The 22,017-nt window shown below is 36.8% G+C and overlaps 1 protein-coding gene across 2 annotated transcripts in view; it reads left to right on the forward strand.

The window, feature by feature from the left end:
* ARHGAP28 (Rho GTPase activating protein 28) overlaps positions 1-22,017 on the forward strand; it is a 117,872-nt gene that overhangs the window by 76,953 nt on the left and 18,902 nt on the right. For both annotated transcript variants that reach the window (XR_010090745.1, XM_063451543.1), the window contains exons 6-10: positions 4,381-4,546; positions 6,161-6,252; positions 8,592-8,669; positions 12,501-12,663; positions 16,078-16,160. Coding sequence is in view for 1 of the 2 variants with exons in the window: in XM_063451543.1 (XP_063307613.1) it covers positions 4,381-4,546; positions 6,161-6,252; positions 8,592-8,669; positions 12,501-12,663; positions 16,078-16,160 (582 nt within the window). In the remaining variant the exon portion in view is untranslated. The remainder of the gene's footprint in view (positions 1-4,380; positions 4,547-6,160; positions 6,253-8,591; positions 8,670-12,500; positions 12,664-16,077; positions 16,161-22,017) is intronic.

The raw sequence follows: 22,017 nt of genomic DNA on the forward strand, positions 1-22,017 counted from the left end.
CCCGAGCACACAAGTTCATGGTTTACTTCATAGAGAAAGGATTAGCATGCAAATAAACTCAAGCACACCATGCGGGGAAGCAACTCACATGTATGTGTTGGATCAGTGTTCAAATACTTATTTTAGGTTCAGGATATATAAGATAGCAATCAGAGATGTTCACAAATTTGCATGAGTCATTGAAATTGACATGTCTATTTCTACTATTATTTTTACACTAAATTTGCACATTGACCAATGTTTTTTTTATATTATTCTGAATGACTGAAAACACCATCTAATACAAATTGGAGTCAGTTATTTTTTTTACATGATTATACTGGTCTTATTTCTTTGCACATAATAGGAAATTCCATAGCTTCATGTTTCGCTGTGTCTCTGTGTGCTCTTCTATATAAAATCATTTTATATTGAAGGCTCACTATTTCTTTAAACTGTAACAAACTTAGCTTATTAAGTATTAAAGAACATGGGAGAACCTTCTTTTAGGAAGCACACACGGCCACATCGATTTTAACTTTGATGTGCTAAAGTATGTCAAAGAATTGTCCATGAATATAGCAATATCAATGAATGAAGGAAAGGAGCGACACATTCTGCGCAGTGGTAAAATAATGGAAAATGTTATTTTGGGGTATATGTATAGGTAGATGTATAGTACGTAATGGAATGGATCCAAACTTATTTTGGGGCATTTTGTGGTTTTTGCATTTGTGGAATATGTTGCTGCTAACCCAGCAATTTCTCCTCTTTCTACCATCAAAGTGCATATTTTTCCTGGAGATTCATTCTTGGGAAGTATTCATCTCTTAAGGCATGATATTTAGCACGATGCAAGAAAAATGTGCACTCCCTGGCAGCCCATGGTTTCCTTTTGTACATTTGTCTACAGCCCTTTTTCCAGCTGGTGGTCACTGAATCTGTACTTAGTGAGTGTATGTCCATATTTATGATTATTAACATTGGTGACAACCTCTCTTGCAGGTTAGATTGTCACCAATGTCTAAATGACTTTGTCTCGGGGTCACTCTGTGCTTTGTGGTGAAAAGTGGCTTTGTTCACAAACAAACAGTGGTGAGGTAGGAAAAGAGATCACTCTAGGGAAATGGTTATAGATGTAACTAAATACACATACCAATATGTAGTGGGATATCAAATCTCCCAAATGAGGAACAACTTAAAATTGTAATGCTTTTTAGAAACTTTAATAGGCTAAAACTATTGAAAAACATATGGTGTCTTTGTTGCTGTCTTTGAGATGCAACCAGAATTTGCATGTCCTTCTCTTCAAAGAGAGCAAAATGGGGAAGAGCTCTACTCATGCTCAGCCCCTATTGTTTGTGGTGATCGTCTATATGAACAATGCATATTTAGAGAATTGGAGGTGCATGTGTTATATGTAGTTTTGTCACATTCTATGTATTTCTGTGTTTGGATTGGTCCCCAAACATCACAGCCATAAGAAGATAGAGACTTCTGTACTTTAATATACTTTGAGCAGCGGTTTTATTGAAGGATTGTGATAAGTTAATGGCTTCCTGTTTGCATGGAAAGGTATTTTTCTCGCTTTTTTATGCAATGTCTTGATGGCCAGTTTAAAGCTCCCTGGTGCAACGGTCAGTTCGGATTAGGAATAGTTTGGACTGTGATGGCTTTCATGGGATTTAAGGCTGAGTTTAAATTTATTCTAGAATTTTTTTAACTTTTCTGAAAGATCATGATGTTTGTTTTTTTCCAGGTTAACCCCTAGTACTCATGACAGTGTGTGTGCATGCAGACCTTCTGTTGTTGGAGATAGAAAGAGCATGTTGTCTGCATTCAGCAGGACGTAGGCTGATAATAGGCTGACAAGAGTAAACCTTTCTGATCATTGGGCCGACTTCAGGAGGAGAGAGGACAGGCGCCAGGGGGAACCACTTTGAGGTTAAACTGTTTGAAATCAGATTAACCCTGTTAAGTTAAATGGTACCCAGTGACTCCAGCCCACATAATAACTTTTATTAGAGCATTCCTTCAACTAACTTTGAATCTATTCTTATGGAAATACAACTGATGTATCCCTCTACCCTTCTATCTACAATAACTATTATGTCCAATAGCTCTTAGGTCATATTATACTTAAGCCAACTGAAAAGAATATAAGGAGCAGACTACTTGTACACAATCCAAGATCCTGAGTGATTCCAGGTGTTTCATGCCTTCTGCACATTTAACTATATACAGAGTTTTTCAGTTGTTGCTATTTGTATGCTTAATGCCCACATTAGAAATATGGTCTGTTCAGAAATTACTGCATGCATCTGTATACATTTAGACAGGCATAGATTAAAGTAAAGTATCTGCATTGAAGCAATGGAATTATTAAATGCACATTTTTGGCTTTATTTAATAAACAAATAACTATTGCCATGGGAACACACTACTAGTTTATTTAAATCTTATTATTTTATCTTTCCATATATAGACATATTTTACATTTCCTACGTGACAAAAATGCTGAAACATTGAAATGTTTTATTGTATTTAACTTCACAGTAATCGACAGTTAGATAACGTTTTTATGGATAAACACGTCATGAGTTTATACATCTGCTGTCTACTCCCTTTTATTTTTTGCACCAAAGACCCTACAGTCCCTGCAGTATTCCTCCTCCCCTTGCCTAGAGATCTGGATAAACTGAAGAGTTCCAGGCTTCTTTGGTGGCATGACGGTTGAGGAAATGTGTGCATATGGCCCAAGGGCTTTGTAAAACTTTGACAAATGACCACAGGAAAGTGAATTCTTCTGCATGCTGGCAATGTATATTTTTAAAGCTTTTTACTGGACAGTACAGTGATGTTTATAAAATCAATGTTATGTTAGCCTTGTGTGTCATGAAAAGACGTCAAATAAAAAGAAAAAATAAACAGAAGGATTTCTTTGCAATATATTTTAAAACAAATTATAATTTAATAAAAAACCTGGCCTTTGGAAATAGAATAATAATGGTTTTAAGCTTTTTTTGTTTTTTCTGTTTTATACGGTTATTTTTATTGTTGGGCTCTGTCGGGTACCAAGCATCCCATACATCATCATCTATAGAAAACCATAATACATTAAACAAAGGTATAGGACACTTGGAAATGCAAAAGCTAAAGTAAATCACTGCTATTCATACGTGCTACTAAAATAATATTATTATATGGGTGAGTTATGTCAGAACAGACATCATCCTGAAACTAGTCCTTGATATTTGCAGTCATTTTGCAAGAATTTCAAATTTGATTTTCAAATTGAAGGTCAAAATAGTTGTATTGGACACATTCTCTAAATAAGATATGCTTCCAGTTTGGCTACTTGGCCTTAAATTTGAAATTCACTTTAGTAAATAAACCTGTTATTAGATTCCTAATGTGATTATGCACTTTTAGCCCTCTGCCTCAAAATTGCTCCAGTTTTCCCCTGGTAGCTATAATTCTAGAGATTGGACAATAAACACAGGTCTTACAATAAATTCCTCCTGGTAAAATACCCTATCAATGAATAAGTAAACAAGTTAAAAAAGAAATCGGATTAAATGCGCAGTTAAGGGAAAACGCATCTTGAATTGAATAGGATATGCCCCAATAAGGAAGGAGAACATGAGGATTGTGAAATAAATTAAGCTGAAATAGTCTGCAAAGTCTGCTGGTAAAATGAAATATAACTATTACGTGGGCCATAAAACTCTACTGTACAAAAATAAACAGAATAATTATGTGTTCATTGGTATTCTTACTGCTATGCTTATATGGTATCCCTGCGCAGCCTCTAGAACAGGGGTGCCCAAAAGCTAGCTAACCAGATGTTGTAGAACTAATATTCCCATAATGCTTTGCATGACTTTAGAATGCCTTTAGAATAATTGTTATAACTTTTAAAACATCTGTGGATTTACCTTTTGGGCACCCCAGTTCTAAAAAGTCTACAAGAAATGAAAGGTAACAAAATGCAGTCAATGTTCCTTTCAGCAGTGCAGAGCATATCAAGACATTTTAACAGACACAATGTTCTGGGAGCCAGATAATTCTTTGCTATGTCCACCTTACCAATCGCACACCACGCTGCTCTATAACCTCGCTGTTCTACCATAAACAAACTAAACAAAAGTTGGATTCAATAGATATACACATATAAAAGTAAAGTTTTTTTTATTTCTGTAAACAATAATTTCTCGTTTAAAAAACAAACAAACAAAATATCTGGTAATGGTATGAAACAAACTCCCACATCTGAGTTGAATCTATCTACCAGGTCAATTTGTCTTGTGTCTATGATACATCTATAGGTTTGTTGGTGGATTGTTTTTGTCAATCTTGATTTAGGGGAATTTTTTTTAATACTTCTGTTTTTTGTTTCAGAAATTTATTGTCTGGAAAAGCAGGTTTGGGCTGACCGAAGTGGGCGATTTGTCTCTTGAAGATATGAAAAAAATTAGATATCTGTCTCTGATTGAACTAACAGCTTTTTATGATGCTTTGGGAATTGAACTAAAGAGAAATCGGACCGTTAGATTCAAAGGAAAAGGTATAAATATGTGCACATATTATTTACATATATACATTTTCTCTGTGTGTACAGTTGTGTTGTAGTAAAGTGGCATTTTAACATATTATACTTATTAAAGTCTCTTTTTAAAATATGTACTTAAATGAATCCATTTTTTTTCTATTTTCTATTCTACTTTTTTTTCTGTGTGTGTGAAGGGTGTGAAGGGTGCTGTGTGTGTGTGATGGGTGCTACATTATTATTATTGTTATCACCATTTATATAGCGCCAACAGATTCCGTAGCGCTTTACAATATTATTAGAGGGCGATTTAACTATAATTAGGACAATTACAAGAAAGCTTACAGGAATATACATGTAGGTGAGGGGTGCAGTGCGGGTGAAGGGTGCAGTGTGGGTGAAGGGTGAAAGGGGCAGTGTGTGTTTGTGGGGCTTTATGTTTGTGAAGGGTTGCAGTGTGTGTGTGAGGGGGGCAGTGCGAGTTTGTGTGTGAAGGGTGCATGGGGTTTATGCTGTGTGTAGGTGGGTGAGATGTGAAAATCTATCTTAATGTCTCCCCCTCTTACCTTTTACCAGTGAGGGTGGACATAATACTGCAAACCCTGCTGGTCTAATGGTGGCATGCTCACTTTAGCCTGCAGCTCTTCTGGCTGTAGGCTGACTCTCCTGTCTTCCTGCGGGCACAGCAGTGTATCGTGTGTTGTAATGGTAACGCTCTGACCAACCTGAACGCAGAGCCTCCCAGGCCCTTCCCTCCCTCTGCTGGAATTAAGTGCTAGCAGGCTGGTGAGGGAGATTTTTTTATCTCTTCACCAGCCTGAGAGGGCTTACAGCAAGGCTGGCTCTGCATGGGCCAGCAGGGGAGATAAAAGGATCTCCCCTGTCGGCTTGGTCCACGGCCATCGAGGCCCACTGGGCGTTTTCTGCAGAACCCACCACCCACCTGAAATCTCAAACTGCCCAAAAGTAGGTGGTTGGGACCAGGTTGACTACCCCTGGCGTAGACTGATATGTATTTGAAACCTCTGTAGGAACAAACCCATAAAAAAGAGATCTAGCTGTAGTTTTTTACACAGAGAAAGCAGGAGCAATTTATATTATTACTTAGCAGGCACGTATAAGAGAGGAATATAATCGAAACAACACAAAACGACTATGGGCAGTTCTAAAAGTGTTGCAGAAAGGAAAGTGATAAAAGAAGTAGAAAAATCACAGTAGAGTGGAATTAATTCCAAAGTAATTCTTGATTTGAATACAATTGGTAATTCCTATTAGTACCACTTAAAAATCAACCCATGGTTTTACAAAACACACAGAATTATTTACTAGTGAGAATTCCAAGTGAATTCAAAGTGAATGTGCAATTTAAGGCCAGAGTAGCTTAATTGAGAGCATAACTGACTTAGAGATTTTTTTTCCAGTACAGCTACTTTGACCGAAAACTTTAATTCACTTCAAATTGACCTTGAATTTACACTTTAGTGAATACGGTAACTAAACTCTGTAAGCTCTGAAGTTATTTTATATTGTGCAGTACAGTGCACAATGAACTGATTCCACATGTTGTTTAGTTAATGTCCATTACATTAGCATAGTGTAGTAATTGTTGGATACATTATTTATTTTTGGCAGAAAATGGTCTGTTTGGAGTTCCCCTGACAACGTTATTGGAAAATGATCAAAAAAAAGTCCCAGGCACAAAAGTCCCCTTGGTTTTTCAAAAAGTAAGTATATCAAAATAACAAATCAAACCAGCAATTCTAACCTTTTTACGTCGTCAAAGATTCATTGTGGTTTAAATGATGTGTCAATAGTTATACAAGTATTATATTTTTGTGTTATTATTTTGCTTCATATTTTGTTGAAAAAATATGTTTGTTTTAGCACCTAACATATTCTCACAAGAATGATTTTACCAAACAGATAGGGTTATAAAATACACAAATATAAAATCACTTGATCTCTCTCTGGGGAACAAGTGCTGACTCGGACAGGATTTAACCGATGAGTCACAACTTATTTGATTCATAAATCAGAGGTAGGATAACTCACAGGGGAGATATACAAGATACAAATGGATGAAGCTACAGTTAGTGTTTTGTACCTCAGAGGATTCCTCATATACTTTACAGTGTTATGCTGTAATCATGGAATTCTCAACAATTAAAATGTGACATTTTAGGCCAAAATAACAAATAACCCCCTAAGGACAGATGACAGATATATTCCGTCATGATTCCCTTTTATTCCAGAAGTTGTGTCCTTAAGGGGTTAAAGGGAATAATCTAGGGCAGTAATGACTAGCAATAGTACTGTGAATGTTTGTGAACATATCCACATTGCTCAACATTCAGAGGAATAGGGTTAATTATATGAGCTTAAATACGAGCATATGTCAACAACATAAAATGTTATCACAAAAAGATTGTAAAGTGATGTGATAAAATGGTCTAAGTATAAAAGCAATATATCTACAAATGAAGGTAAATAGTGGAAATATATTTGAGTACATATTACTCTCCATAATAAGAGTGGCTGCACACTATTAAAGCAACACTATAGTGTCAGGAATACAAACATATATGCCTTACACTATAGTGTTAAACTAACTATTTATGTCCCCAGCTTTAAAAAGGTGATTTAATCACCTTACTCACTTTTTCTCCCACGCTGCGCCGGTTTTGTTGCGACTGGCTCTGGCTCCATGGCTGAGATCATTAATCTTGATGATCTTAGCCAATCCAATGCTTTCTCATAAGAAAAGATTGGGAGGCTATTGCTCAAATGCGGCAAAATGCTGCACTGCGCCAATCAGCAACTCTTCATAGAGCTGCATTGAATCAAAGCGTAAAAGCGTATCAATTAAACTGTTAATAGCTCCCAACTGATTCCTCTTCTGCAACTGTCACTAGTCTAATACTATCCTTACCTTTTGTGTCATTTTACCCCACTCCCTCTAGCATGTAAGCTCATTGAGCAGGGCCCTCAACCCCTCTGTTCCTGTGTGTCCAACTTGTCTGGTTACAACTACATGTTTGTTCGTCCACCCATTGTAAAGCGCTGTGGAATTTGACGGCGCTCTATAAATAATAACATAATAATAATAATAATAATAATAATAATAATAATGCACCTCTGTGGGGAATGTTCAGCGCCTCCATGCAGAACAGAGCTGTCTGAGTAACTGTTATTAGAGGTGTTACTAGGCAGCAATGTAAACACTGACTTTTCTCAGACTAGGCAGTGTTTACATTGAAAAGCCTAATCGGACAGGCTACAGGCACCATAACAACTACATTGAACTGTAGTGGTTCTGGTGACTTGAGTGTCCCTTTAAATATCTTTAATCATTATTTTTATGTATTCATATTCGTTCTTGCTAATTAAATCAACTCACTTGGCAGTGCTGTATGTTCCATAACTCTAATATTAGTTTACCACTATTTTAGGGGGAGAAAGGGATAAAATGGTTGCAGTTTAGTTGTTGTTCCACCCATGTTTCTGTTAAGCCCATTCTTTGGGTAAATTCCGCCATCATCTGGAAAAACTCCATCCACAGTAGACTGCTTATTTGTGTGCATACTTGATCTATTGCAAATTTGTAATTGCATGTATCTCTAAGGAGGTTTGAGAGAAGGAACCTGCAACTTTTATGCTGAGCGCCACATGCATTGTAGATCTGACCCACCCCATAGGATTAGCAGCTTTGGTATCTTCATCTCTTAATACAAAAGGAAAACACAGAAAGCACACATCCTCGATTCGATTGTAAGGAAGGGTGCCAAATACCTGGTTCTGCTAAAATGGCCACAACTACACAGGAGAAGAGAGATAGTCTAGTACCACTCCAGCTATGTGTCACAGTCTTGTATTTCTGACCTTGTTAAGGTTGAACCATTGCTGTTAAAATTATTGAATAAGAGATTTTATATACACATTGGGGATTGCGGAACCATTTCTTGTGTTTACCTTATAATGCAATTGTCAGCAAATCCTTGAAAAAGCAGGTTGTTTGCTGCTGAATAGTTTGTAATAACATATTGCTTCATTTTTATTTCTTCAGCTTTTGCAAAGACTCGAGGAGACTGGATTAGAAGTGGAAGGTATATTAAGGGTACCAGGATCTGCCTCACGAGTCAAGGTATGTTTCACACCTCCATCATTAGAATATATTTTTTTATATAGATTTCCTGTACTAGATGGCTTTAGTGAGTTATTAAAGCTTCTTAAAGACATGAAAGAATACTTCTAACCCTAAGTGTGTTTTATAATGCCACACGCAAAAGCCTGAATTAAAAGTTTCCTGCCTCAGACCTGAACAGAACTCAGAGCTGATCCACTGTCATAAGCAAAATGCAGCCTTCTGGATGACCATATGGATGACCATATCAAGACTTTATCCTACTCATTATCATTTCATTGTATTTTACCCACACTGTATATATAATTTTTGATTTTTATTCTCCACTACCTTGTAATTTCTAATTATTTCATTCACCTATTTGCATACGTCTAATGACTTTTCATCGTGATTTATGTCCGTCTCCCTCTCTTTTATGTCCTCCTCCCAAAACAATAGTTCTGCTTGACTAACCATCACATTATCTGTGCATAAATGTATCTACCCAGCTTTATAGCTTTAGTGCAGGCCCATCTGATCCGAATATAACGCTTATACAACCTTAAAGGACCACTATAGGCACCCAGACCACTTCAGCTTAATGAAGTGGTCTGGGTGCCAGGTCCCTCTAGGATTAACCCTGCCTGCTGTAAACATAGCAGAGAAACTGCTATGTTTACATATGGGTTAATCCAGCCTCTAGTGGCTGTCTCATTGACAGCCGCTAGAGGCGCTTCCGCGCTTCTCTCTGTGATTTTCACAGTGTGAAGACGCCAGTGTCCATAGGAAAGCATTGTGAATGCTTTCCTATGGACTGACTGAATGCGCGCGCGGCTCTTGCCTGGGATGGGTGTGAGAGCTCCCATTCCTGTAATTACGGGACTTCCAGGATTACCTGCCTTGTGGATTTTGGGAAGCATATAGAAAGTGCCCATGTAGGGACTAGTTGGTATGAGTGATTGCAGTTCTAGATGCAAATTCTCAGGGAAGGATTTAATGAGCTCCCTAAGTTGTAATGTATATTCCTTGGTGGGGTCTTCGTTTAGTTTTCTATAGTATTTGTCATCTGAAACTTTCCTGTCCCCTTCTTTTATGTAGTCCTGGGTGTTCCTTATTACTACTGCTTCTCCCTTGTCTGCTGGTTTCATGGTGATAGCATGATTATTTTTCAAGTCATTCATAGCCATTTGTTCCTGTATGAAACATTTTCTTTTGGTTATGCTTGGCTGTCAAGGATTCTGTTCTTAAACGGAAACTTTCAATGTAACTGTTCAGTTTGGCATTTCGTGCTGGAGTGAAATTAGTGTTCACTAAATGGGGGACAGAGTGATGTATCAGACCTAGCACTCTCCTCTACAAATAATATTTATGTTGTTAAATGTTAAAGGGACACTTCAGACACCTGCCAAATGTGTGTGAAAGATTTTGGGAAATTGACTTACCTGGATAAATACACGTTTTCAAAATTGTCCAGTTTGTATTTTAAACAAATGCTCCTTAGATTGTCACTTCCAAAAGGAAATAAGAGAGACCCTGAGCGAAATTTACCATACAGTGTTCTTTTGTACAAATGTAGAACATTTGAAAGCCTATTTTTAGCCAGTTATCACTTGTATGAAAATTCTGTTTGCTACCTTTTTTTCTGTACATATTGCCGACGTGACAAAGTATAATGACAATTGCCTGTCCACTTTACATTAATAGGCTTTAGGCTAAAAAATATATGTTAAATTAGAGGATAATATTTAGACAAAATTCAGTGTCATGTTTATTTAGTTTATACATCTAAATATAGATCAGTTGAGTGGGGTCTAAACTGCTCAATATATTTTTTAAATGCCAATTTTGACACCATCATCAATTAAATCGAGTGAGGCTGAAAATGCAGCGAGGGTACTCAATAATTTGTCAATGTGAAGTGTCAATCTCAATTAATGTGAAACGTAAAATCAGTTTTAGTTATTGCTCACTCAGCGTAAGGTGCGAAACTTTATCAATGATTGATCTATTCACAATAACACAAACAATGAATCGTAAAGAATATGTGGATCTCTTTTTGACTGGGTCTACAATGTAATTTTTTTGCACACGCGCAGCAGATGTGGTAATGTTGTACAGCACTTGGGGAATTGTTTGAAATGATTCTGGCTTTCGTTTATACTGTTACATTAATTCATCAGGATGAAAGCTGTTATGCCCATGGAAATTACATCTACTTTTAAACAAATCCAGATTAAAAAATGTTGAGGATATGTGGATTTTGCATGCATTCCAAAACCTTTAGGTAATGTTTGTAGCATATGGTCCTGATTAAGGAGGCCAGTTTCTAAGTATTAGATATAGGTCTTTGTTGGCTTGCAAAGTGAGGCAGACATGCAGAGTAAAACATCTATATGCTTAATATATCCAGTTTCAATGTATTAATTACATGTCACTGCTTGCCTCATTGCTTAGAATGATAATTACTAAATAGTGTTAAAGGGCTGTGCTACCCACTGGGAGCAATTAGAAAGATCCTGGTTTTCAGTTTTAAAGTGTGCTCCTGCCTAAAGAAAATACATTTATCTTTTTGTTCTTTGGTAACAAGGGATACCCAGATCCATCTGCACAGCATTCCATAGGTAAAAAGGATAGAACCTAACAGGATGTATTACAATTAATTAGTCACTTATGTTGTTATGATATATCATTTTTAATCATACCCCAGGTGGCATACTGAACTGGTATTACTGAAGACAAAAAAACAATAATTGAGAAAAATAAATTAGTAGAAAACGTTCAGTTATCAATATGCCACCACCAATATGGAGGTTGGGACCATCCAACAATGTAATGTCTAACTCTAGATAACAACAATGGCAATCCTCTGAGTCCCACATTATTCTCACTGTAGTCCACACATGGCTGTAGTGTTATCAGGAATTAGATCTAATATGCTTTTTTCTTTTAGATAACAAGATTGTCATAACATATCATCTTGACAATAGTGCTCAAGTTGATTGCATTGGCCAATGCTTTTACTGAACAGTTTAACTAGAATTACAGGTGTTATTAAATTTAATTTAGAATATATACTGTTTTACCCTGACATTTTTATGATTACAAACAGTGTAAAGTGGTCTCTATGTTCTATCCCAGTTCTACAATGGCCCATATACAGAAAGGATATGAGAACCACTTTGTAGAGTTTTGGTGATATGATTGAAAATGATATGTATTTGTTCGTTATACTTATGTCTGGTTACAGACCACTTAACATGTACGGCAAAAACAGGTAGTCCTCTGTATGTCTATTTTAGGATTGGGTTATGTAATGTAATATTGTAAATCAGTAACAGAAAGGGAATAATTAACTTTGATATAGTGGGCAATGTTTCCTATTTACAAAGACTATTACTACTTTTATGAGCCTGTTCATAAATGATCTTTTACTATTATGGTTTTCATGACACATTTCTTGCACTATTATCGTTTTTATTATTCTTTCTCCCACTTGCCCTTTCATTGATTTTACGATATGCCTACAATCAAATAAATGTTTGTGAGTGCATAAATCACAATTTTTGGTTTTATGGTGTATGAACAATACTATTCTATGAATTCTATTTGTATTCCACTGTAAATATATTGGCTTTTGCATATTCTAAGGACTTGGAGTAGTCCTATTGTTCATCTACAGTGCTTCGAAAGATATGGTAACATTTTATTATATTTTACCCCTTCACTATGTGCTTTACACATTTGTACAAAAAGGGTGTTCTTTTTTTGGTTTCTAATACTTACTATAGTAAGTTTATAATGACTTTTCCAACTTTTTGTCTAATAACTACAACTTTATATCTTTTATCCCAGAGTCTGCGAGAGGAACTTGAGGCAAAGCTTCCTGACAATACGTTTGATTGGAATAAAGTTCGGAGTAATGATGCTGCCTGTCTTCTCAAGATGTTTATCAGAGAGCTGCCCGCTCCCCTGTTTACAATGGAGTATCTTCCAGCATTTATTACATTAGTCGAAAGTATGTATCTGTGCTGACATGTTTTATGTCTTTATTTATATTAGTAAGTGAATGGCATGGAGATAAAACTGATACCTGAGTTTACAGCCGCTGCACTGTGACTATCGCATGTCATGGACTCCATGATCACTATAAGAATATTTCTGTATTGTTTTTTACAGCCAAATTAAGGCAAATAATTTGAAAAAAAAAAAAGACTGCTTCATAGAAAAAAACATATATGTTGAATTTTACATTACATGCAAAGAGAATAAAATCACCAACGTCTTGCAAATACAAAACATGCCAGAAACACAAGTGTGTCATTCATAACCGGATCACACATACTCTTCGTGCGCTCTTCGCTAAACTGGGAAATGCTGAAATTTGAGAAAACAATTGCAAAAGTTGTAAAAATCCTCCTACTCTGCAATTTATACAGATCAGCAGCTTGGGCCTATAATTGGTCATTATTTTCAATTATCCCAATACGAGGTTTAGTAAACAACCCCACCATTTTGAATTAATCTCCGATTGTATCAAGCATGCTATTTTCAGTAACCTCATGTCTTCAAGCTCGTATGTAGGTTTTGTTATGTTATTTGTAGAGGGTGACTTAAAGTCACTAAAGTTCACACACATCTACTGGGCCAATGTTAGGCACCACTAGCACAGACAATAATCACAGAGACAATACAGCCAAAAAAATTGTCATATGTCATATCAATACATAAGCTTTATATAATTCAAAACCAAAACATGCTGGGGCTTACCCATTTAAATCAACATGTATTTCTTATTTGTACTGGCAGATGGCAGTTTAACCCCTTAAGGACACATGACATGTGTGACATGTCAGGATTCCTTTTTATTCCCGAAGTTTGGTCCTTAAGGGGTAAACAACTTCTCACGACTGGTAATCTTTTCAAATGCGATTTCTGAGACGCTTATTGTTAACTTAAAACAATTGTTTTAGTATAGTGGGAATTGATGTACTCAGCCAGGCCTCTGAGCAGTGAAGCGTGAAAATCAATAATGTATGTTACTATCATATTTTCATTTTAATATAAAATAAGTCTATTACATAGCAGCGGTAGCCATTGTTCATTTTGAACAGGAACACGTTTTTCAGATCAGATATTAGTTTAAAAAATATTTTTTTAGATGTATTTTGATGTTTCCTTCTTTCAGCAGCACCATGAAAATAAAATAGTTTTAACTGGTGGCTGTGCAAAGGCATAAATACATAGAATACTAACAAACTAACTTCCTCAATACCTTGCATGCAGTGCTATGAGTGACTCTGTAAATGAAAATGTTACCATTATAATAATTACAACAAGCTTTAGTATGGTTATGGTGTTTGGAATGTGCCTTTGACATAACACGTCGTCTATAAGTTGAGTGGTTAGACTGCTTTTAGAAGCCTGCTGTAGATGACCAAGTCCTAAGCCTAGGAGAGAGTCAGTCCAGCACTCTCAACCTATCATTGAATCATATGCTCCAGGATATGGGTGCCAGGAATATTTCGTTTTTTTACACTGTTCAGGTTAAGTGAATAACATTGGCACCTTGTCAAAGGGTGAGATGTATTAGGAACAGTTCATTCTTGAATTTCAGGAAAAATGGGCAATCAAAAATATCTGAGTGACATTGTCAAGAGCCAAATAGCTAGACGATGGGTAGACAGATGTGTCAGAGCATCTCCAAAATGGCAAGTATTGTGGTGTGGTACTGGTATGTAGTGATTACTGCCCAAAGTGGTGCAAGGTAGGATTACAGGTGAACTAGTGTTAGGTTAGTGCCCAATGCTTGTTGATGCACGTGGGGAGTGAGCTAGCCCATCTGGTCCGATCTCACAGAAATACTGCTACTGTAACTCAAATTGCTGGAACACTTAATGCTAGTCATGATAGAAATGACACAAAGTAATAACTGTAGTCTAATATGCCTAGGCACATAAGACCAAAGTAGGTCTCTCAGTTAAAAATAACAAGGTGTATAAATTAAACTTTATTGATTAACTCAGGTCAAAAAAGGGGACTTCCCAAAAAAACACCATTAAAAAGCAATATAGCTTTTGCTAGAAGGCGGGGGGACATCAAAAAAATAAATAAATAAAAAAAAGCAGAGGGAAGTAGTGTCCAGTATTATTTGTAAATGCAATGTGGTAAATAAGTAGTTTCACAAGAGGATTAATTCACTGTAGGTTTCCCTTCAGGGCTAAAAATAGCTACAAAGGGTATCCAACAAAAAATATGTCATTGCATTTAAATTAAAGTGACAGCTCTACAGGTAATTTCCAGTCGGAAATAGTTAGTAATAACTAAGCAGCATTTTAACACACTATGGTTAGGACCCCTTAGAAAAATATGTATGGAGCCAAAAGGTGCACCCGTAAAGCAATTGGCTGCTGTAAAAAACAAACAGTGTAACATAAGGGTCTTATCCTCTAAATAATGCATGTATGGCAAGTTGCTAGTAGTCCAACATATGTACACATAGGAGGTCTTGTTACCAGGTACCCAGGCTCCCAGGCAGAGACCCAGACGCATCAGGCACACAAATTGACTTACTGCAACACTATTATGGTTTAAGTTATCTTGAGTTTCTTGCTGATATGGGGGTACCGTAGGGAGCCAGGGTACCTGGGAACAAGGCCTCCTATGTGTACAGAACTGCAAGGGAGCTATTAAAGTGATCTGCACACCATAATTCTCCCCTACCGGACCATGGGGAATACTGTTCACACTTCCCTGGACCACCAGGGAAAGGTGAACAGGAGACGGAAAAAACAAACACACACTCAGGCACTACACATACAATCACACAACACCCTCTACCACACACAGACTCTCCTCCCCCACAACACTCAGACTCCTCCACCCTCAAAATGCATCCACCACAGACACAACACTCAACCAGCACACACAGGCACTCTTAACCTCCCCCACCCCCATGCAAATCTCAGCCTCCGCCACACACAACACACTGCCGCTAACACACACTCCTACCAACACAACACAAGTCTCCACCCCACACTCACACAAAACTAAGCCACCACACAAACAACAATCCTATAACATCATACCTGGGGCCCTGAGCAATCTTATTCTGACTTTGACCATAACTAACAAGCATCTTTAAGTTTGAATGTAATTTTGTTGGTGCAAAGGATCCAATACCACCTTGAATACTACTGTACTTTTGGAATCATTTTTTCTTTTGTTGTTTTACATTACTAAATTTGAGAACTTGAGTGACTGTGAAGAAAGACTTATGACAGACCAATCTTTCAACTCTGTGCTGGTTTATTTAAGAAATCATTTCTCTAAGGTCCACAGCAGTTTTCCTGAAAGATTTCTCTCAGCAGCTAATCATGTTCCTGACTTTCATATAAGAATTCTTATTTTGAGTCATTTTCATTTTCTTTAGAAATCTCCAAGATCAAATTGCAGCTACAAGCTCTTCATCTATTAATCATGCTGCTACCTGATGCCAACCGTGATATTGCCAAGGTAAATGAAATTAGATACAGTTTCACTAGATATTTGTGTATTTTTACCTTCCAGAAGTTTGAAGCTTTTATCTAAATAACATATTTATTTGGAATATTTTGCTTTTTTTTTCAAACAAGGTATCCAAATATTTTACTTGGCTGTGTATATGACAATAATTCCCTTGAGTTCTACAGGAATTACAAGGTTAAGCAGAATTACCATATGCTTTAGACATTATAATCAGCGTGAATCACTGTGCCTCCTATCTGATTTTATGGAGATGGTCCTTGCCATGAATACTGGCATTCTATTGGTTTCATTTACTGCATTTTAAACAATTACAGAACAAATTCTTTATAAAAAAAAAATTAAACAATTAGAGTATTTGAGCGCTTATTAAGTGTAAGTGTTACAAAAATATGTGTGCAAAAAAAATGTATATTAACTCTTAGCTGCTGCCACACTGTGATGTGCAACTCTCCCTAAAAACACACAAATGCAAAAATATATTTAACCAATTACAGTGGAGCGCTTAATTAATGAGAATAAATAACTTATACACCTAGTGCAAACAGCAAAAAAAAATATCTTTTTATACCGTTCACGTAAAATTTTCTCAAAATCGTCCAGTGACAAATTACCTTCACAAAAAAACAGAAATAGCAAAACATAGTGTAGTACCCTTAGGTGTACAAATGTAATATACAGAATAATTTGTACACCTAAGGGTACTACACTAAGGTTTGTTATTTCTGTTTTTTGTAAAGGTTATACGTCACTGGATGATTTTGAGAAAATTTTAAGTGAACGGTATAAAACGATATTTTTTTTCCGCTGTTTGCACTAGGTGTATAAATTATTTATTCTCACTAATTAAGTGCTCCACTGTAATTGGTAAAATATGCTCATTGTTTTGTATCTGTAAGGTTATTTTCTTTTTAACTTTTTAAAGAAAATTCCCGCCAGACAATTATGCCTTTAATCTCATCACAAAACAAATGTGCTTATGCCAAACGTGTGTAATATTGAGAGTCAAGTTCCCTTGTATTGACAGTTTAAAGCTCCCACTAATCCACTCCCCTCTGGGCGAGGTAACAGGTGTGGACTAGCCTATACCCTCTGCTAATACCAACAGTGTCTTACATGGTACTGTCCCCTGACGGTTTGTTGTATATTGCCATAATTTTGGGTGCTGCTACTTTTTAGAGAAATGTTATGTGGATATAAATGGCTGAGCTGCTTCCATCATGGGCCTTGTATAATTAATTTTGTAAAACTAATTCCAAAAAGGCCAGGCAGGGGATAGCACCCACATTATATTTTGGGGAAAAATGGTGCAAGCTATAACCCTATTAGAACAGGTTTGCAATATACCTTATTCCAGGGATGTTACGGTGCATTGAGGACAGAGTTGGGAACCACAGCTTTAGAGTAATAAAGACACTGAAATTGGAACTCGAGGACTGAAGTTGAATTCAGATACAGGGAAAGAGCACACTCTCACTTTCTTAGGAATAGGGACATTATCTAAGGAAGTGCAAGATAGCAGAGCTGGTAACACAAATAAGCAAAATGAAGAAACAGACAAAAGTGCTTAAGTATCTAGAACCTGGATCATCAAGCTATAGAGTTCTAGGTATAGGGACATAGGGAACAAATACAGCAGGACTTTGGCCAGGCCATCTTTGGTGGTCAAGTGAAGCAGTGTAGAGTGACAAACCATGGATCCAGAAACATGTACTAAGCAAGCAAACATGTATGATTTCACTTTCTCATGTTATCAGTCATTTTACCAGTAAAATGTAAAACCAGGAACGAAAGAGTACAATATAATTTAGAAAATAAAAAGGATGAGTGAAGTCAATGGCAGTGAATGAAGCTGCTGCCATCGCCTAAACAATATCTGTCACTTTTAATCTATTTCATTATTTGTAAATGTTGTCACTGTTAAAAATGAAATATAAGCTCTTGGGTTTTTTTTAAATATGTCTGGGAAATAGTTATTTATGTGGCAGTTATATAGGTAGTGCAAATATTCCCTGAATACTTATAAAAGCTAGCTGTCACAGTTTGGATATTCATTTCCCATGGTTGGGATAGATATCTTGTAATTTCATGCTGTCTTGCTACTCACAGTAGGTTACTGTAGTTTTGGCTTGAATATAACATCATAATATTGTATTCAGCTTAGCAAATCACAGTCAGTCTGTCGTTGTCAATATTCAGTTTCTGTGTCTGGATGTTGTTTTCTCATTATTTAGATGTGTTTAGAACTTATATTTCAGTATAGCCAGTTTTGATAACCATAACTATATTTTTTACCGCAGATACATCAGCCATTAGACCTCTTTCAATGTATTCATTTAAATTCTGTAATTATGTAATTCAGCTTAATTCTGAACTTTTCAGCTTGCCTGCCTTGCCTGCCTTGTCTGCCTTGCATGATCAAATATGTTTTCAGAACGCATGATAATAGATATGCTCTTTTTACTTTTACTAAGCTGAGAATTAGTTTATGAACGTAAAGTGGCAAGTATCTTTCATGATACATGCTACTTTTTTCCTTTCATAGGAGGCCTCCATTTCAGTTGGAAACATATAGGCTTCCCTGTTCATCAAAGCTTAGTCACTGTGCTACTGCTAACTCGACCCCTCACTACAGTAACTCATGCAGGATAACTCACTAAAAACTCCAAATAGTCCTGTACCAAATGGGGTACAACCCAGGGGCGTACCTAAAGCATTTGGCACCCGGGGCAGATCTTATATTTGAAACCCCCCAATTTTAAAATGTAAAAAAACAGTCACAAATTTAAAAATATATACATTTAGCATTGAGCTGTGTTTTTTGAGTATGTGGTGTGTTTTTATGTAGTTTTGATATTTGGATGCAGGGGTGTATTTGTGTATAGTGTTGGCGAGAAATGTGAGAATGTGAGAAATGTGAGGAATGCTGAGATGTATGCACATATACACATATACTCAAATATACACACACTGGCACATATGCATATACATAGGTATACACATGCAGATACATAGAAACACAGCCATGCACAGATACAGACAAACACTGACACACATACATATAGAGACACACAGATACAAACACACATATAGATACAAACACACACACTTACAGGCACACACTGACACACATGTACAGAGACACATATGCACAGACACACACACAGATACACACATACAGATACACTGACACACAGATACAAACACAGACACACAGATATACAGACACACATACAGGTACACATATACAGAAACACATACAGACACACAGGTATAAGTATATGTGTTTATTGTATGCAGTGTGTGTAGTGTATGCAGTGTGTGTATATGTGTATCCATATGCGTGTCTGTGTATCTGTGTGTCTGTGTTTGTATCTGTGTGTCAGTGTATCTGTAGTGTAGTGTATGCAGTGTGTGTGTGTAGTGTATGCAGTGTGTGTATGTGTGTGGTGTATACAGTGTGTGTGTATAGTGTGTATGCTGTGTGTATGCTGTGTGTATAGTGTGTATGCAGTGTGTGTGTGTGTGTGTGTGTAGTGTGTATGTCGTGTGTGTGTGTGTGTGTGTATAATGTGTATGCAGTGTGTGTGTGTATAATGAGTATTCAGTGTGTGTGTGTATAATGAGTGTATAGTAAGCAGTGTGTATTGTTTGTGTGTGTGTGTCCCATCCCTGACTCTTACCTGTGTCCAGGGGGGGGGACACTACATTCCAGTATGGTTGCCCAGTGAAGAGGGCCCAAGGAGTCTCCACATCCAGCAGCAGCATGTCCTCTGTTCTCGTGATGCGCGAGAGCGTTGCTGCAGGTTGCCATGGCAATGATCCAGCATCCATTGCGTGCGCAACACTCAGCAAATGTGGAGTGGCATCCGGGGAGGACCGTCCCCTCTGCCCCCCTTTAGTACGCCACTGGTACAACCATCTGGTTTTGGTAGGATCCTTGTGAAGTAGACACTTGCCTGATGCCACCCCATGGATCCACCACTGACATCATGTATTTGGTCAGGAGTGGTAAAACAAGTTTCACTGAAACCTGGTCAGGACTTTACAATGTTGTATAAGGATGCCGTTACATTTCTCTTCCCTTTCCACATCCTATTCTCCTCCCTTTATACATTTACTATTTTTACATGCCCCACCACTTTTACAATAAACGGTGTCATAGAAAGCATAGTCCGAAAAATGTGTTCACTAGTAATGATGATTAACCATAACACTGCAGATGTTTATGGAGTACTATTCACAACATTCTAAAACAGCCTTAAGGTGCAGCTCTCTTACAAATGTGTGAGAGTGACGGCATATATAATTTGTGTATATGCATTTATGTATAATGTATGTATAATGGTATGAATATTACACGTGTATGTGAGCTTGTGCATAATTTGTGTAGAAAATGTATGAAACATAGTTATAGTTACATAGTTACATAGGTCAAAAGAGACGCGTGTCCATCACGTTCAACCTTCCTCACATTTGTTTTTTGCTGTTGATCCAAAATAAGGCAAAAAAAACAGTTTGAAGAATTTTGCAACAAACTAGTGGAAAAAAATTCCCTCTTGACCCCAGAATGGGAGTCAGATTTATCCTTGGATCAAGAAGCTGTTACCCTACGGTTGAAATATGATATAATTGAATATTATGTTTTTGCAAGTATGCATCTAGTTGCTGTTTAAACATCTGTACGGACTCTGATAAAACCACTTCTTCAGGCAGAATATTCCAAATCCCTATTGTTCTTACGGTAAAAAAAAAACTTTTCCTTTGCCTTAAACTAAATCTTCTTTCTTTTAGTCTAAACGCATAACCTCGTGTCCTATGTAAAGTCCTGTTTGTGAATAGATTTCCACACAATGGTTGGTATAGGCCCTGGATATATTTGTATAATGTTATCATATCCCCTCTGAGGCGCCGTTTTTCTAAACTAAAGAGATTTAAATTTCTTAACCTTGCTTCATAGCTAAAATGTTCCATTCCTTTTATTCATTTTGTAGCCCGCCTCTGCACTCTTTCTAGTACAATAATATCCTTCTTTAGAACAGGTGCCCAAAATTGCACAGCATATTCAAGATGTGGTCTTACCAGTAATTTATAAACATGGCGATCTATCCGGTAATATAAAAGTTCTGTTGAAGCCATAATTAATTATTTTGATAAACTTAAAGATAACAATATGTTCTTTCTGCCCATAAAGAAAACACAGTTGTGTAGTACAGGGGGTATGTTATTGCTATACAAGATATTTGAGTGATTTCAACATTCAAAATATTCCACAGCTAATAGAAGACTGTGTGAAGACAGTAAACACATAAATACTATGTTTTAACTTTTTGAACTCAAATTTTTGAACCTGTTCTTATAATTTTTGCCACCAGAACAATAGAAGTTATCAGTTATCAGAACCAAGAGGGAGTCGAGCTTTAAGCGAGAAGTGCAGTTGCTGGAGAGTACAACACACTGATTGTACAGGCAACTATCTGCTTCCAGGGTTTTACAAGGTCTAAAAGGGCCGAACAAGGATTGAGATCAATGCAGCAATGACTTCAGGACTTCAAGGGATACAGGTCTTGTATGGCTAGCTGAAATGAAAAAGAAAGCACTAGATCTAGAACAGGGCAATAATTCATAGTCTGCTTGGGGGGGAGAGCGAGCAGATGCTAGACATGCTAATCACTTGCAACAAGTGTCCCATTCCTGGTCAAAAGAAAGATAACACAATGACTAAGGATGTAGGAAAGCCTGGAATAGGATATTATTGCTAGACCCTTTTCAAGACAAACATTTGTGCGGAATGGCTCTTGAGTTTAAAAATGTCAGTATACACTATAATAAAAGCAAACTGATACGA

The sequence above is a fragment of the Pelobates fuscus genome, chromosome 4 (assembly GCF_036172605.1).
Source record: "Pelobates fuscus isolate aPelFus1 chromosome 4, aPelFus1.pri, whole genome shotgun sequence".
In the NCBI taxonomy this organism is placed as follows: Eukaryota; Metazoa; Chordata; class Amphibia; order Anura; family Pelobatidae; genus Pelobates; species Pelobates fuscus.